The sequence below is a fragment of the Dryas octopetala genome, chromosome 8, assembly GCF_963921425.1.
Source record: "Dryas octopetala chromosome 8, drDryOcto1.1, whole genome shotgun sequence".
NCBI lineage: Eukaryota > Viridiplantae > Streptophyta > Magnoliopsida > Rosales > Rosaceae > Dryas > Dryas octopetala.
The window spans coordinates 1,265,968-1,284,094 of record NC_141373.1 but is presented as its reverse complement, the minus strand read 5'-3'; the positions used below and the strand labels follow the sequence as shown (position 1 = coordinate 1,284,094).

Sequence of the window (18,127 nt, the reverse complement as noted above, 5' to 3'; positions counted from 1 at the left end):
AGAGTTTTTTGGCTTAATAAAGGAATGGACAACTTTGGAATAAAGAAGAGTAGTGTGATTGAGTAAGTCCATAAATATCAATATTTCTGGGAAGATTTATCGAAGATTTTTCAAATTTTCAAGATGAGATGTTAATTCTAATTTTGGGTAATTTGAAAGTCTTTATTTGTATTTTTTAATAACATCTTATTATTGTGATGATTTCTACAATTTTTTAGTACTTACAATTGATAGAGCAACTCAGTTAAAGATTAACCCTAAAATTGTCCACTGCACCTCTTCACCGAATAAATTAAATTAAAAAAAAAAAAAAAGAACACTAGTACTTACCCTCTCGAAGAACTTAAAAGAAAAAAAATAAAAAAGAACACTGCAGAATTTTCTTGGTGGGGATCACCGATCGAATGATTGTTTCTCATCATCAATCATTCTCATTATGAAATTTAGCTTGTTACCTTTTGTGCTAGATGATAATCTTGACTGCCCAATTGTCAAACTCACGTTTCATCTTTTGGTACCAAAATGCATACCTACCCATTAACACATAATTAATAAAATTTCAAGCTTCTTATTCGCTCTAAGACGCAGCAGAAATGTCCAATATTGTCTACTTTTCTTTTCGTTCATAAAGCTTTACATAATTTAATTCCTAATTTCACAATATTTTTTCTTTTTCTAATACCTAATTCCCACATTACTTTTAAAAGGTAAAGCACCTTCTCTTTGTTGTCCTTTCCAGGAGATTTCAGTCTTATAGTCAATTAGCTTAATTCGAGTTTACTCTTTCCAAGATTCAAATCAAGATCTTCTTGTTCTTAATTGAGTACTTGGGTCATGAACTTATTCTCTTTTTGTCCATGAACCTTAATTCAAGCGAGTGGAGGAAGAGTAGATGCTAAGTAGCCCAATGTTTATCGCTGGGGTCACTCACATTTTGTTTAAATATGAACAAAAAAAAAAATTTACGAAACTAGTATTGATTTATTTAATGAGAGAAACTTTCTTGTTACTGTAACACGAATATAATTGATTTGGTTTTCATATTCAACAACATGATGAACTCTATGCATTTATACTTCATCACGTAACAATTTCTCTAATTTTAAGACATAAACTATTTCTTCAAGCTTTTATCCTAGTAATAGCCTGCAATACCCTAATAAGTAAGTTTTTTTCTTTACTCGTAGTCATATATGATATTAAACCTCTCAAGATTACAATTCAGATGGATGACGGTGCATCAACTAGTAATGAAGATATGGCATTGGCAGTGGGGCCAATAGTAAAAGGCGATCGAACAAAAAGAAAAGGAACAGAGACAGAGCCTGAGGAAAAAAGTCAAACGAACGTACGGCTGATGGTTTCCGTGGCACGGAATCAAAAGATTAAAGTTTAGTTTATGGGTAGGTATATGTCCCCTGTCCCTTGCCCCCACTCATTACTCATTAGTCCCTCACCTCCCAAACTCTTTTAAATTCTCTAATCTGTTTTCGGTTTTATAATACGCACTAGTCTTTTGACAAGCTCGTTGTATGTCTCAATTAATTGTTTAATATGTGATAATTGTTTTTAAAAATGATGTTTAGGACATGGTTTTTTGTTATTTTATTTTAAATGTTTCAATATAATACTCAGATTAAGTATTAAATTTCCTAATAATAAAAATGTGAAATTATCAATATTTAAGGATCAAAAAGTGATTGTATGCTATACAATGACTTTATGAAAAAAATTTTGTGAACAATCAAATGTACGAAAAGAACATTTCAATAGCAAAGATCAATTATGTCCAATAGAGACGAAAGAGAAAAGTTGGTCTCTTGAACCTTCAATTTTTTTTGTTGGTGATACCTTATCACCAATCCTTATTGTACTCTTCAGATGTACATACATGTTTAAAACATGTCTTACGTCAGGACTATTATCCGGCCATATATAGTGCGATACCCTCTAGGCTCTAGCCTCAATGCTCTAGCTACTATATACATTAGTATTCAAATCCTTTGAGATCTCTTTTTCTTTTGCATCCAAATTCCAAGTACGACCTAATTAAAGCACTCATCTTCTATATATGCAAAGTGTCATTGCCAAACTACAATAGTAGTTGTGGCCTGGTTAGTTGATCCTTCCTCAGTTCCTCCCGATATATCACACTAAATAATTTAAATAATTATTTGAAAATTGTCATTCTCTCTTTATTTATTATTTTATTTTGTCCAACGGGAGTGATTGTGGCCATCATCAATATTCAATACCGCGTTGGCTCCGTGCCCATTAAAACATACTTGAATGTACAATACCGCGTTGGATTCGTGGTTCTAGCTCTTTGTGGAAGGTACAATTAATAATCGTACTTGAATATATGTGAACAAGCTAGGTAACATTAATTAATTGTACTAGCTAGCCTTAGCTAGCTTAGCTAGTGCATGCATGATTATTCTAAGGAAATTTACGTACCCACAAAAACTCCTGCACAGGAGCTACTGCGTCGGCCAGTAGTAGCTCCTTCTTCAACTTTCAATGGAGTTTCTACTTCTACCCTCATCTTAATTCGCTCTTTCAATCATAACACTCCCCTTAGTGCTGGACAATACCAACAATTTTCAATTTTGGTGGAGGGAGGTCAAGTCTTTGATGGAAATTAATTAATGCAAGCGCTCAACGTATTGTCTTGCCATTTTAGGCCAATTGTGAATGTAATATGCTAATCCAAAATCAATATAGCAAAGTTTACTTTGAATCTTGACATCGAACTAGCTTGTATTAATATATGGATTAAAGAGACACTCGGTGCTTTTTGAATCCATATGTCTGAATTTACGTATTCTATATATATTTCTTTCTCTTACAACAAGTAAAATACTAACAATACATAATGCTAAATTTATCATGAAGTTTGGTTAGTTGATAGATGTTGATGGGGAGGAGGTATATATAATTGGTCTGTCAATACAATACAGGGTGTTTGTTAAGTGAAAGACCCATTTAACAAGATCACAACTGTATACGCATTCATTTGATCCGGATGATGTTAATTTATGTACTATATATTTAAGAAAGCAAATGAATTTTTAACTTAAAAACAAAAATCTAGCTAGCTAATTAAGCTAGTAATTAGCATAAAGTGCGTGAGCAAATTGTTAACATATAGTCAAGGGCTGTCAAGAACTAAAGTAGGCCATGTTCATGCTATCTATCTAACTTAAGTTAGGAAAAACCCATGGTGTCAAAATCCAAATTGCTTGTAAATCACTTACAGCGATCATAAAAAAAACAATCCAATAACTTTCAAGTATCAACAATGAGATATGGGCATATGTATTCCATCTAAGAATTGAAGTAGCCAACACGATCACGTAATTACACACAACAAATTGAATATGGGCATATGTATGGCCAATAAAAATAAGATAAAATTAAGATGCATGTTTGTAAGAAATTAAGGACAATAGAAAGTGGGACGATGGGTGCAACATGTCCACTATGAGTGGGACGTGGTGTCATTTTCTGGTTAATCATCACTAGCGAGCAGCGACTAGAGTCAGTGCATGTTTTAAGCGTACCGTACGTTTCTTTATATCTCATTTTATATTTCATGCATATTTTAATTATATACAGACATTCCACCCATCTTCTGTTTCCTTTTGACTCATGTTCAGCTAGATGGCTTTTTTGCAGTAGAAATGATTAATTATTTCCCTAATTAATGATATCCACCTACTTTCCGTACACACATATAAGAGTCATATATATAAGACTAGTATTTTACCCTTCCAAAAAAAGTTTTGTCCAAATCATCCGAATCCATGACACAAAAGACTTGTATGAGACATGTGTAAGAATTTGAGTTCTACATTATCATTTTTGTGAAAGGTGGATACCATAATACAAAAGTTTCACTTGTATTCTATATATAATTATGGAAGTGATCGATGATGGGATTAATTTAAAGAGAAGGATAAGAATGTGTAGTTGATGAAGGTTGCATGATCCACATGACAGAGGAGCAACCATGTTGGTGAGTTGTGACCACTTAAAAATGTGGAAATTATAATGATAAAGCTTGGTGAATTTTAGGGTAGTTGTGTCGGGGTATGGTTTCTCAGCCAGCGATCAACCCACAATGACACAAATATATATATAGGACTTTGTTGCGAAAAGACCGTTCTGCATATATAATATTATTGTACGTACATATCAGAATTAATTGAAGGGTTGTGGCTTGTGCTGTGCAAGCGTGTTCCACTTAGGTCACTAAAGCTTCAAATGCATATATATATATATATATATATATATACATCCTATTTGAGATAAATGCGCATGGGAATACAACATGTAATTGGATTTCAATTTTCATGCACACATGTTGCATTTTTTAGGGCAGACAATTTATTGATGTGTTTGGATTGAAGTGCAAAAAGACCTAGGTCCACTTTGGGTTGTGGAATTAATAGCCCAATAGGGGCTATATATCTTCCCACTTTGGATACTTTTCATGGAAGCACACCTTGCCACCTTGTATTTATAACACCTTTCTTCACTCCAAATTTCTCAACATCGGTTAAGAAAGTGAGAGCAGATCGTATTCTTTGAGGAATATATAGTATATTTATTTTAGTAAAATGGGTTCGACTGTGATATCTATTCCAGATGAAGAGCAGCTTCCCAAACCCAATATTAAAGATGAGAAAGAAAGGCCAAAGTGTTGGATTATTTTTATGAATATTATTTCCTATCTTCGAGTACAGAAAAGCAAGCATGATATGAGGAAGGTGATTCACAGCGTCAAGGTTGGAGTTGCACTGGTTTTGGTTTCACTTGTCTATCTGCTCGACCCTCTCTTTGAGCAAGTTGGCGAAAATGCCATGTGGGCTATAATGACTGTCGTCGTTATCTTTGAGTTCTTCGCAGGTAATTGTTTCGGTTTAATATAATTAATTTCTAGCTAGCTAGGAGCCTATGAATATATTAAACACCGATTTATAATTACTTAATTAATTAATTAATTTCTCAGGTGCTACACTTAGCAAGGGCCTAAATCGCGGAATGGGTACTATATTGGGAGGTGGACTGGGGTGCTTAGCTGCAGCCTTTGCTCACAAAGTTGGTGGCAAGGGCATGGGCAACGCCATCGTTATTGCTTCTTCTGTTTTTATCTTCGGTAAGATACCATATATTAGGTCCAAGTTTTTTTAGCATTACCAAAAATTTTCATACGAATATATATATGTAATGGTCTATTAATATTAATATTTTTAATTACAATAAGTTACTTATTGCTATATATGAAGTCGCTCGCTATATCATTAATGTCGGCTCCCCCAAATAATTTGGAACTCCAACTTACACACTACTACCATAGTGCTCGATCTCTAGAAGATCATGGCGCACTAATTACCCACGTGCCACGTGGCAGTACACAAATTTGATTGCTTGATGATGAAATTTGTGATCATAAATATATATATTGGAATTAAAAGTGAATTAAATTGTATAATTTGTAATTAATTGATAATGATCAGGTGCGGCTATGACGTACTCAAGATTAGTGCCGAGCATCAAGAAGAGATACGACTACGGAGCGATGATATTCATCCTGACCTTCAATCTGGTGATTGTGTCTGGTTTACGCGTTGAGAAGGTGTTGGAATTAGCTCGTGATCGTCTCGCAGCCATTGGCATGGGTTTTGGGGTTACAATATTCATAAGCTTGCTGGTGTTCCCCACATGGGCCAGCGATGAACTTCACCACTCTTTTGCTACTAAATTCCAAGACCTTGCACTCTCCATTGAAGGTAATTAATTTAATTAATTAATTGTTAATTAGCTAGTAATTAAATTAATTAAGGACCATACCATCTGACTCGATCGTGTTATTCAATATGGTATAGAATGCTCGGACAATTACTTCAGATTGGACACTGAAAAGGAAGACCAGGCAGTCCAGCCCAGTCCCAGTAGTACTTCCAGTAGTTGCAAATCGGTGTTACACTCCAAGTCAAAGGATGAGTCTCTGGTATAGTACTATTAATTAATTTCTTCTTTTCACTCACAATTTTTGAAAATGTAATAGTAGCATTACATATATAACCTTCTCTTACGAGATATCTGATAATATTATCAAATTTTTAATGTGAATTGCACATTTAACAAAATATTTTATAAGTGTAGGAATTAATAGTACGCGTTTAATCTAATTTAATTAAAGTGTTGTATATATTGAATGGCAGGCAAATTTTGCAAAGTGGGAACCATGGCATGGCAAATTTGGAATTTACTACCCATGGAATAAATACCTAGAGGTTGGAGAGCTTCTTCGAGAGCTAGCTACCACCGTCCTTTCCCTCAATGCCTGTCTTCAATCTCCTAGACAGGTAACATATATAACACTCACAATTTATTTTTATATATATTGCTAGCTTAATTCCTTAATTTTCAAATTTTAGTACTGGTTAATTGGTTAAATAATTAATATTTGTTTGTTTCAAAACTGGGTGATATTTAGCCCTCAAGGACTGTGAGACAGTCAATCAAAGAGCCTAGTGAAGCTATTGGGTTGTCACTTGCATGGACGCTGAGAGAGCTTGGAGAGAGCGTGAAGAAGATGAGAAGGTGCTCACAAGAGGTTGTGATCATGCCCAAGTTGAAGTCAATGAGACTAGAGCTAAGCTCCATCATGTCTCCAGCTTCCAAGTTTGGACCAGTACTAGAGAATGCTGCTGATGGGCTTGCAATTTCAAGCTTTGTCTTCTTCTTGATGGAGATGGTGGACAAGGTCGAACAATTGGCAAAGGAGGTTGAACAACTTGGACAAGTGGCTGGTTTTCATACTAAATAGCCACTTCAATGTCTTGGCTAGGCGGTTTCAGTTTTTTATTTGGAAGAGGCGGTTTCAGTTTTTTATTTGGAAGTGGCGGTTTTTTATTTGGTTGGGCTGTGTATTCAATTTTGGTAAAGTTGGTGTTTAGGCTTGTGTCTTGGGCTTTTAATAGGTGGACCTTAGTGTTTTGGCATGTTGCAACTGGTAAGGACACGACGGGTATTTTTGATTTTTTTATCTCTATTTTCGTCAAAACAATGCGCGAGCAGATGTGCTTTATTGTGGCGGGGGGATCTAATGGGTGTGGTGTTCGCAAATGAAGAATGAGTTTGTGGTAGTTGGCCCGCAAAGAAAGAATGGGGCTTTAAGTAGTTTTGGTTAATAAAATTAAATATCAATACCTGTATATTAACGGACCCTTCTTTATATCCCATTTTATATTTCATGTATATATTAATTCCAGACATTCCACCTATCTTCTCTTTCCTTTTGACTCATGTTCAGATGGCTTTTTTGAAGTAGAAATGATTAATTATTTCCCTAATTAATGATATACCAATACTTTCCGTACACACATATAAGAGTCATAAGGCTTGTATGAGACATGTGTAAGAATTTGAGTTCTACATTATCATTTTTGTGAAAGGTGGATACCATAATACAAAAGTTTCACTTGTATTCTATATATAAGAAAGTGATCGATGATGGAATTTATTTAAAGAGAAAGGATAAGATCGAATGTGTAGTTGATGAAGGTTGCATGACATGACAGAGGTGCAACCATGTTGGTGAGTTGTGACTAGAGGTGTCAAACGGGCCGGCCCGGCCCGGCCCGACCCGTTTAAGTTGAGTCCATCGTGCTTTCGTGCCGTGCTCGGGCCGGCCCATATAATTAAGATCTAAGCCCAGCACGGCCCATGGCCCGCGGGCCATTCGTGCTCGTGCCGTGCCTTAAACGGGCCGGCCCACGGACCTATTTTTATTTTGATTTTTTATAGTGATAAAACTAATCTTATGATATTTTTTCTTATTTATAATTAAATATTAACATTATTTTTCATGAAAATTGAATATTTTTGTTGAAAAGTTCTTTAAAAATAGAAAAAACAATGTTAAAATAGTCGTGCCTAATTCGGGCCCATTTCGTGCCCGTGCTCGTGCCGTGCTTGGCCCGTGTCGTGCTCGTGCCGTGCCGTGCCCGATGGGCTAAAAACTTCGGCCCAGCCCGGCCCATTTAATCGTGCCGTGCCGTGCCGTGCCTATTTTAATCGTGCCGTGCCGTGTCGTGCTCGGGCCGGCCCGACCCGTTTGACACCTCTAGTTGTGACCACTTAAAAATGTGGAAATTATAATGATAAAGCTTGGTGAATTTTAGGGTAGCTGTGTCAGGGTATGGTTTCTCAGCCAGCGATCAACCGACAATGACACAAATGGATGTATTTTTAATTGCAAAATACCCAAAAAAAAAATACAGGCTATATTTTTAATTGCAAAATATCATAAAAACAACGCCCTTTTCCTTGCTTATTGTAAGAAGAGGCAAGAAAATGGTTGTTGCTTATGCAAAGATACCAAGGATTTCTTGGACTATTGTGAGAATAGGCAAGGAAAGGGTTGTTGCCTATGAAAAGTCAAAGGGGATTTCCTTACCCAAATTTCTTGTAGTGATATTAGGCGACAATACAGTCGTTGCCTATAAATAGAATAGCATCGTTGCTCAATTTTTCGAAGAATTATATTTTCAAGTCATAATAGATAACGATAAAGTCGTTGCCAATTTCGCAACGACCGTCGAAATCGTTACCTATAATTATAGGCAAGGGTCCTAGGGCAATGACCCTGGCAACGGTAAAAAATCGTTGCATATTTGTTTAGGCAAGAAATTTTTAGCTTTAGACAACCACTTTCAATTGTTGCCAAATTTCTGTTTCTTATAGTGAATTCGTCTACAGTGGGCTAGCTTTGTATATATATATTATATATATATATAGGAGTTTGTTGCGAAAAGACCATTCTGCATATATAATATTATTGTACGTACGTATCAGAATTAATTGAAGGGTTGTGGCTTGTGCCGTGCAAGCGTGTTCCACTTAGGTCACTAAAGCTTCAAATGCATATATATATATATCCTATTTGAGATAAATGCGCATGGGAATACAACATGTAATTGGTTTTCAATTTTCATGCACATATGTTGCATTTTTTAGGGCAGACAATTTATTGATGTGTTTGGATTGAAATGCAAAAAGACCTAGGTCCACTTTGGGTTGTGGAATTAATAGCCCAATAGGGGCTATCTTCCCCACTTTGGGTACTTTTCATGGAAGCACCTTGCGTTTATAAACCTTTCTCCACTCCAAATTTCTCAACATCGGTTAAGAAAGTGAGAGCATATCGTATATATTCTTTGAGGAATATATAGTATATTTATTTTAGTAAAATGGGTCCGACTGTGATATTTATTTCATATGAAGATCAGCTTCCCAAACCCAATATTAAAGATGAGAAAGAAAGGCCAAAGTGTTGGATTATTTTTATGAATATTATTTCCTATCTTAGAGTACAGAATAGCAAGCATGATATGAGGAAGGTGATTCACAGCGTCAAGGTTGGAGTTGCACTGGTTTTGGTTTCACTTATCTATCTGCTCGACCCTCTCTATATGGAATTTGGCGAAGATGCCATGTGGGCTACAATGACTGTCGTCGTCATCTTTGAGTTCTTCGCAGGTAATTGTTTCGATCGGTTTCATTTAATTAATTTCTAGCTAGCCTATGAATATATTAAACACTGATTTATAATTACTTAATTAATTAATTAATTTCTCAGGTGCTACACTTAGCAAGGGCCTAAATCGCGGAATGGGTACTATATTGGGAGGTGCACTGGGGTGCTTAGCTGCAGCCTTTGCTCTCAAAGTTGGTGGCCAGGGCATGGGCAACGCCATCATTGTTGGTTCTTCTGTTTTTATCTTCGGTAAGATACCATATATTAGGTCTAAGTTTTTTTAGCATTACCAAAATTTTTCATACGAATATATATATGTAATGGTCTATTAATATTAATATTTTTAATTACAATAAGTTACTTATTGCTATATACGAAGTCGCTCGCTAGCTATATCATTATTAATGTCGGCTCCCCCAAATAATTTGGAACTCCAACTTACACACTAGCTACTACCATAGTGCTCGATCTCTAGAAGATCATGGCGCACTAATTACCCACGTGCCACGTGGCAGTACACAAATTTGAATGCTTGATGACGAAATTTGTGATCATAAATATATATATTGGAATTAAAAGTGAATTAAATTGAATAATTTGTAATTAATTGTTAATGATCAGGTGCGGCTATGACGTACTCAAGATTAGTGCCGAGCATCAAGAAGAGATACGACTACGGAGCGATGATATTCATCCTGACCTTCAATCTGGTGATTGTGTCTGGTTTACACGCTGACAAGGGCATTGTGTCTGTACCTTCAATCTGGAAATTAGCTCGTGATCGTCTCGCAGCCATTGGCATGGGTTTTGGGGTTACAATATTCATAAGCTTGCTGGTGTTCCCCACATGGGCCAGCGATGAACTTCACCACTCTTTTGCTACTAAATTCCAAGACCTTGCACTCTCCATTGAAGGTAATTAATTGTTAATTAGCTAGTAATTAAATTAATTAAGGACCATACCATCTGACTCGATCATGTGATTCAATATGGTATAGAATGCTCGGACAATTACTTCAGATTGGACACTAAAAAGGAAGACCAGGAAGTCCAGCCCAGTCCCAGTAGTACTTCCAGTAGTTGCAAATCGGTGTTGAACTCCAAATCAAAGGATGAGTCTCTGGTATACTATTAATTAATTAATTTCTTCTTTTCATTCACAATTTTTCAAAATGTAATAGTAGCATCATATATAACCGTTCTCTTACGAAATATCTGATAATATATATCATCAAATTTTTAATGTGGATTGCACATTAATTTTAAAAAATATTTCATAAGTGTACGTAGGAATTAATAGTGCATAATATTTAATTAGAGTATTGTATCTATTGAATGGCAGGCAAACTATGCAAAGTGGGAACCATGGCATGGAAAATTTGGAATTTACTACCCATGGAATAAATACCTAGAGGTTGGAGAGCTTCTTCGAGAGCTAGCTACCACCGTCCTTTCCCTCAATGCCTGTCTTCAATCTCCTAGACAGGTAACATATATAACACTCACAATTTATTTTTATATATATTGCTAGCTTAATTCCTTAATTTTCAAATTTTAGTACTGGTTAATTGGTTAAATAATTAATATTTGTTTGTTTCAAAACTGGGTGATATTTAGCCCTCAAGGACTGTGAGACAGTCAATCAAAGAGCCTAGTGAAGCTATTGGGTTGTCACTTGTATGGACGCTGAGAGAGCTTGGAGAGAGCGTGAAGAAGATGAGAAGGTGCTCACACGAGGTTGTGATCATGCCCAAGTTCAAGTCAATGAGACTAGAGCTAATCGCCATCATGTCTCCAGCTTCCAAGTTTGGACCAGTACTAGAGAATGCTGCGGATGGGCTTGCAATTTCAAGCTTTGTCTTCTTGTTGATGGAGATGGTGGAAAAGGTGGAACAATTGGCAAAGGAGGTTGAACAACTTGGAAAAGTAGCTGGTTTTCATACTAAATAGCCACTTCAATGTCTTAACTATAAGTCTATAACCATATATATATATGGTACGTATATATGCTGTACAATGTGCATAACCCCATTTGCCAATTTTCGGCCAAAAAATTGACATGTTTGATATAAAAAATGGGACTTGAGAGAGGACGTATAATTACCTAGATATATGATATTCGACCCTTTATGTTGAGGTATAGCTCGACTTAAATATTATGGGGTATGACTTGTGGGATCCAATTCGCATTGTAATTCGATGATTGAAACCATTTATTTTTTAATTTTATATACCTCATCATGTTTATATATATACATATATGTATATATAAGAGAAAATTACAAATTTGGTTCACTTATTTTATACCTTGTTCAATTTTGGTCCACGATCTTTTTTAAATTCTATTTTGGTCCACTAATTGTTTCATTTGTTCAATAAATGTCCAGATTTGTGACTTTAAATCCTTTGAGTTGTGTTTTCTTCAATTATAATTGAATCAAAGTTATATTTCGTCATTTCTTAGTCATAAAAGCAAATTTAGAGTATTAGAATTTAAGAGAATTGAGATTAGGTGAAGTTTGAAAAATTGGCAGTTTCGGGTACCCTATTTTGGGGTCAATTATCTTGAGTTTTAGAACTCCAATTTGAATGATTTTATATGGTTGTAAAGAAAAAATGCATAACTTTAAAACAAGTATATGTTTGCTGAATTTGGGTGAGATTTGATAGGGTAAAAGACAGACCAAATTTCAGAAAACAAATCTGGACTTTTATTGAATAAGTAGAACAATTAATAGACCAAAACATAACTTAAGAAATATTGTGGACCAAAATTGAACTAGGTATAAAATAACTGAATTAAATCTGTAAGAACCTCTATATATAATATATTAACTATGTATTTATCATAAATAATTTTGAGTTTGTCATACAATCAAATAATATAAAATGTTTATATTGTCGTACTTTAAATTTAAATTGTTGATAAAGTTTATTCTTAGATCAAAATGTAGAGTCTATTTCTCAATCGAATTACATACACATTTTATGCTGAGGCTGTTTGGTAAAAAGAATATTATTGTATTGTATACAATATATTTAGCAATCTGCCAAAGGCCCCTTCATAGAGCCGCAGGCCAAATTTGATGACACAACCACTGCATCCATGCTCAACCAACCAAACATAGTCAACTGATAAAATGGAATAGGACCGAAAGATAAGACCAATCAAGTAAGACAAATAACCTTGTGATTATATTAGACGGAGAAACAAATGATTATATTATATGATGAAAGCCCATATAAAAATCTAGTTCAAAGATCAAAACTTCAATTCTGTTAAGAGAGACATCACAAGAAGAAACAGGAAGAGAAACAGAGAAATGGGTATTCATCATCATCATCATCTCAACATTGCAGCAACTGTGATGGGATTTTTTGGGTTCTGCAGTGTGGTCTGCAGCATTCCAAACACAAATGTCACAAGCGTTCTCTGCAACCAAGCAGTGTACACTGCTGGCGATCCTTTCACTATAAGCCTGGCCTATGTTCTTGAAGAACTGGAGACTGCCACACCAGAAAACAAGAATTATGATTTCTACAACATATCACCTTATCCTAATGCGTTTGCATATGGTCATGCTTCTTGTAACCACAACTTGACAAGCTCAGACTGCACTACCTGTCTTGGTGCTGCGAAAACGGATATGGCAGGAGCATGTCAAAACACCATAGGGGCTCGTGCAGTTCTTACTGATTGTGCAATAAGGTATGAGCAATACCCATTTACTGACTGAATCATTGGCTTGCTTGGCCTCCTCTCAAAGTCTCAGCAGATTAGACTGCTGTTCAATGCGTTTGATTTCCACTAGCTACTAGTATATGTATGCTACATTATCCAATCATATTTCAGATATTTCAGTCTTTTCTTTCCTTTGGAGATTGCATTACAATCAATTCCATGAAGAAAACAGAAACGAGAAAGAAGTAAAATCACTTTAATTGGCTCAAAGATACTATAGTAGAATTCATTTACTATTCAAGAACAAAACTGAGAGTTTTAAATCTCAAAATTTTGCTGTAAATTGCGATATACAAGGAATTGGTGACTAAAATTTGTCTCATAATACAAAAACAAGCTGTAATATCCAGCAACCTATAAACCTTTTCATTCCATTTCATTTTTGTATATCTACATCCTGTGAAAACAATAAAAAATACATGTGTGTATAACTACTATATATCAAGGTTTCCTCATCAACCCTGCCTACGTACATACATAAAGTTCAGCAACCAGCATGCTTTTATAAATCAACTTTGTGTCTGGCTCGATGATAAATTTTCTGCAAAAAATAATTCCCCTATACAGCCTCCAAGAAGGCTTGAATTCTCACCAATTAATGCATCTCAACTTCACCTGTTAGCCTAGTGAGCAGTCATCACCATTCGGACTTCAGAGGGTTATTTCACCTCATTTCTAATTTCCCCCTTGTTAAGAAAAATTCCTCTGAAGCTTGAGCAAACCATGGTCGAACACACTGAATTTCACTGCTTATTGTGAAAGCAGGGGTGTCAACAAAATGTTCCATTCATTTTCCTTTTGTACACTGGAACACTTTTATGATTACCATGCTGGCATACTCAGGAAGCTTTTAATACAAACCACAACGGAAACTGAGTTGATTTGGTTGTATTTCTTGCGCGAATGGATTCCTGTTTAAGAAAGAGTGCATAAAGAAGCTCATTCCATGAATCGGGGACACCGGGTAGGCACCAGTGGCTGCAGTCTTGACGGTGGAAAGAGGCTGGGCCAGTCTCAGGCCCCATATAGTACCGAGACGCGTGGCCATCTTTTCTACGCTGTGACATGTTTGTCACATTCAGCAAATCCAAATTCCTAACATGTGACTCATTTGATCGCTCTGATAACACATCAACCATGGTCTTAAAATGAGTATGGTTTACAATGGGCAATGCACCCAAGTCAGGTAGAGTTTCCATGTGACAACCACCACCAGTATTCCAATCCCCGTCTCTGTTACATTCAAAGCCTACTTGTTAGTGCTCAGTTATAAAAGTGGTAAAAACAAGAACGGTGATTGGTTAAACACATGAAGTGAACCAAATCATCGCATAAATGCAACATGTAAGCGTCTATGGGTGCTGCTATATGTTCTAAAGACTATACAAGGAAATGAAAAAATAGAGGAGCTCTGAAGAGAAAACCAAACTGAAATTTGGTGAGACAGAAAAGCATACAATAATATATCTATGAGACTAGTGAAAGAAGTGATCGGGCAAACCTGAAATGTACAGGAGCATAGGTTCGAAAAAGGACATGGGTCTTGCTCATGTTCACTTGACTACCAATCCAATCAATCACAGTTTCAATCGATCTGCGGAAAGCAGTTTCGACAGTCATATTCATCTTCACCTCCTCCCCTTCTTGGAAGTAACAACCCCTATCAAATAATGCAGTTCCAAAGATCAGACATCCTATAAATATACATATATTTCTTTCCACATGAAAATTTTGCATTCCTATTCAACCAAGAAATTAAAATGCTTTAAACTGCAAGGTTCATTGTATACTTTCCACCTGTTTGACTTTGAAAAGTTTGCACACTGCATCAATAAGATTCCTTTCTTTATTTTTCAAACCTATGTTTTTTGTGGGGGTTGAAATTAAAAATGTAATGAAAATAACAAAGAAGGAGCAGGAAGAAGTAAATTAGAAATTTACTCTCTTATGGTCTTCTCATAATTCCACCAGTGCCCAGCGTTGAGAACCAGCACATCTGCATCTCTCCACTGGGTGGAAATCCAGTCTATTTGATCCACTTTTAAAGTCAGCCTCACCTCTTTTGGAGCTCCAGCTGGAGGATGGCCCTGAATGACTAGAAATGGTGATCTGTAGTATTCCACTGTGCAGTTGAAGTCCTCAAACTTGAACACCAAGAACCCCGAGTGCTTTGTGATTGGACTTCCATTCACCTCATAGATTGAAGTCTTGTTAGGAACTGCAGAGGAGAGCATACAGAGAAGAGACTCCCATTGGTTCCTTCCAATTGAGTCACCAACAAATACAAGGCGCCGGTTCCGAAGCTTTTCCAACATCTTCCCTGCATCAAATCTGTTCTCAAGAGAGGAGAGAAACAGAAACCCAATAAGATCTTCTTGTCCAATCTACCTGGTTAGAACAGTAAGTACTGAAATAATTAAGCATAAAAAAGACCCCTTAATTGGAAGGAGCCATCTGGGTTGATCAGAGTCTACAACAATTGTTATAGTTATCACTGAAGCTGAACCTCAACATAAATGAAAACATCCAGAACCATTACAGTGCACTTAATTAAATAATAATAGATGTAAAATTATTATTATGTTATATATACATAATCACAATGTTAAATACAGAAAAAAAAAATGTCCAAGACCATTTTCTTTTATCTTTTTGGATTTTAAAAAGCAAATGGTAATCAAATAAAAAGAAAGAAGGAAAAACAAAACATCCAATTCAAAGAGCATAGTAGTGAAAAAAATAAATAAATTGTTTTGAGTACATGATCACGGACACGCAAAAGGGTTAAAAGTGAAAAACTAAAGAACAAAACAACCAAAACAAAATAGCAAACAGAGAACTTTCTTCACTATTTGAACTGTTGAACTACTTATATAGTTATATATAAAGAGTTAGTTCACGGGTGCAGCTAATTAACAAAAGAGATACACCCAACAACTTGTACAGAGCTCAAATTTATTGAGGCAGTGACAAGGACATCCATCAACAAAAGAAAACGTGAATGCCGAAACAAAAAACGAACCAAAACCCCGGAAATTAAGCCCAAATTTAACAGTAAAAAAACACCATGTTCCTCAGATGCTGCAACCAAAACAAATCAAAAGAAGTTGAACTAAAATAAAAGTCCTCACAAAATAAAGCTAAAAAAGCAAGGAAAATTTAATCTGTTCACCAAAACAAAAATTAAATTCTCGTTTGGCTACCGTTAAAATTTAGGAAGCTTTCTTCCCACTGAACCTTTCATCTACAGGAAACTAAACAAATAGAAACATGATATCTAAAATTTTCTTCCTTAAAATTCTCAGCAACTAAAAGGAAAGCAGAGTAAAAAGGAAAAGAAAGGTATTAAAACCTGGGCAAATTGCAATCTTTGGGTTGCCAACGCCACTTAGTATAGAAACTATCAGGCCTGCCATTCTCAGAACATCTAAAACCTTCATCTAAGAAAGAGCAATTTTGGGATTCATACAAGGGATAGCTCTCATCCCAAACCCAATTTCCATCAAACACATCACAGGCATCATTACCTTCATCAAGAAATCCCACCCGCACCTTCCCACTTGATGATGATGGTGATGATGATGACGAGCCATGCAATCCCAGCAAGGAAACTCCACGAGAGCGAATCCCACTGAAAGCTGTATGGTAGTCCATGTAGGAGAAGCAGCTAATAAAGAGCAGAGTGGCCAAGAAGAAGCCAAGAATGCCCAAAGAATGCTCAAGAGGGTTGAAGCGCTTGAATTTCTTGAAGAACCCCATGTGGGTCATTGTGTTGTCGTCTGTGTCCTGTGGAGGTGTGCTATTACTATTAGCCATTTCTTTGAACAAAATGAAAGGTTAATAACTCATGGAATGGTCCAAAACCAAAAGGGTGTTTAAAAAATGGGCTCTTTAAACTTTGGAGAGACAAGAGGTGGGGTCTGGGAGAGCAAGAAAGTATGCATTAATGGCTAAAAACAAAAGAAAAGCATTTTTCAAAATGGGTTTTCTTCCCAGACAACAACACGGTTGTTAGTCTGTGATTATAGCAAGAAAATGAAATCACGGAAATTGGGAAGCATTCAAAACGTTGCTGGTCTTTTTATCAGTTTTGGGGTATGACTTGAGAGAGAGAGAGAGAGAGAGAGAGAGAGAGAGAGAGAGAGAGACATTTACTATGGCAGGAGGGAAATGGTTGACGACACAGAAGCTCAAAACTCGAGCATTCAAAACATTTACGCTTTTCTTTAATTGGTTTCAGAGAGTCTTGGTGGGTTAAATATGTGAAATTTTAAACACCCAAATGAAAACGACCAAACCTCAGGTCCTCAACCATAAACTGATAAACCCATGAAAAAAAAAACCTCAACCATGAACCCAAAATCGTTATTCTGGAAAAACAAAAACAAAAAACAAAGAAAAAAACAATTTGCTTCTGAAATTCTCGGGCTAGTAGCAAAGTAAACAAACTGTTACTCAACCATAAAAAAAGTAGCAAACTGTTACTGTTTTGTTAGTGATGACCATCTGAACGTGGGATTTGTCTTAATCGAAAATGTGAATGTGGGCTTGAGCGTGTGCCCGAAAATAGGTCCCCACGGCCTACCAATATACATTCTAATTTTTTTTCAAAAAACATTCTAATTTCTAAATAAATACATTGCTAGACTCAAAATATACGAGTTGTCACGTTGTCATTCTAATTTCTAAAATTTTGCTTATTATTATTATTTTAGCCAATTCAAAGTCATTGTGAGCCTCAATCTTATCATTTGTCAATAAAAAATCATGTAGGAATATCTTCCACTAATTTACAAAAATCACATCCACATAAACAGGAGAATGTAGCTCTGAAA

General features: G+C 35.8%; 4 protein-coding genes across 4 annotated transcripts; 3 read left to right on the top strand and 1 right to left on the bottom strand.

The window, feature by feature from the left end:
• The first annotated feature begins 4,622 nt into the window (after nucleotides 1–4,622).
• On the top strand, nucleotides 4,623–6,838 carry LOC147275735 (aluminum-activated malate transporter 13-like). Its single transcript, XM_086254554.1, has 6 exons — nucleotides 4,623–4,911; nucleotides 5,015–5,161; nucleotides 5,523–5,795; nucleotides 5,892–6,016; nucleotides 6,231–6,374; nucleotides 6,506–6,838. Exons 1-6 carry the CDS (start codon nucleotides 4,623–4,625, stop codon nucleotides 6,836–6,838), a joined length of 1,311 nt encoding a protein of 436 aa, XP_086110680.1.
• Nucleotides 6,839–9,250: 2,412 nt separating this feature from the next.
• LOC147275734 (aluminum-activated malate transporter 13-like) lies at nucleotides 9,251–11,742 on the top strand. Its single transcript, XM_086254553.1, has 6 exons — nucleotides 9,251–9,552; nucleotides 9,653–9,799; nucleotides 10,172–10,465; nucleotides 10,549–10,673; nucleotides 10,893–11,036; nucleotides 11,168–11,742. The coding sequence occupies exons 1-6, from the start codon at nucleotides 9,264–9,266 to the stop codon at nucleotides 11,498–11,500; spliced, it is 1,332 nt and encodes a 443-aa protein (XP_086110679.1). The 5' UTR covers nucleotides 9,251–9,263; the 3' UTR covers nucleotides 11,501–11,742.
• A 1,049-nt stretch (nucleotides 11,743–12,791) lies between these two features.
• LOC147275733 (antifungal protein ginkbilobin-like protein) lies at nucleotides 12,792–13,423 on the top strand. The gene has a single exon (XM_086253425.1). It carries the CDS (start codon nucleotides 12,874–12,876, stop codon nucleotides 13,285–13,287), a length of 414 nt encoding a protein of 137 aa, XP_086109551.1. The 5' UTR covers nucleotides 12,792–12,873; the 3' UTR covers nucleotides 13,288–13,423.
• Nucleotides 13,424–13,635: 212 nt separating this feature from the next.
• LOC147275732 (protein trichome birefringence-like 10) lies at nucleotides 13,636–17,742 on the bottom strand. Its single transcript, XM_086253420.1, has 4 exons — nucleotides 16,645–17,742; nucleotides 15,234–15,623; nucleotides 14,794–14,952; nucleotides 13,636–14,525 (listed from the first exon to the last, which is right to left on the bottom strand). The coding sequence occupies exons 1-4, from the start codon at nucleotides 17,106–17,108 to the stop codon at nucleotides 14,132–14,134; spliced, it is 1,407 nt and encodes a 468-aa protein (XP_086109546.1). The 5' UTR covers nucleotides 17,109–17,742; the 3' UTR covers nucleotides 13,636–14,131.
• Nucleotides 17,743–18,127: the final 385 nt, after the last annotated feature.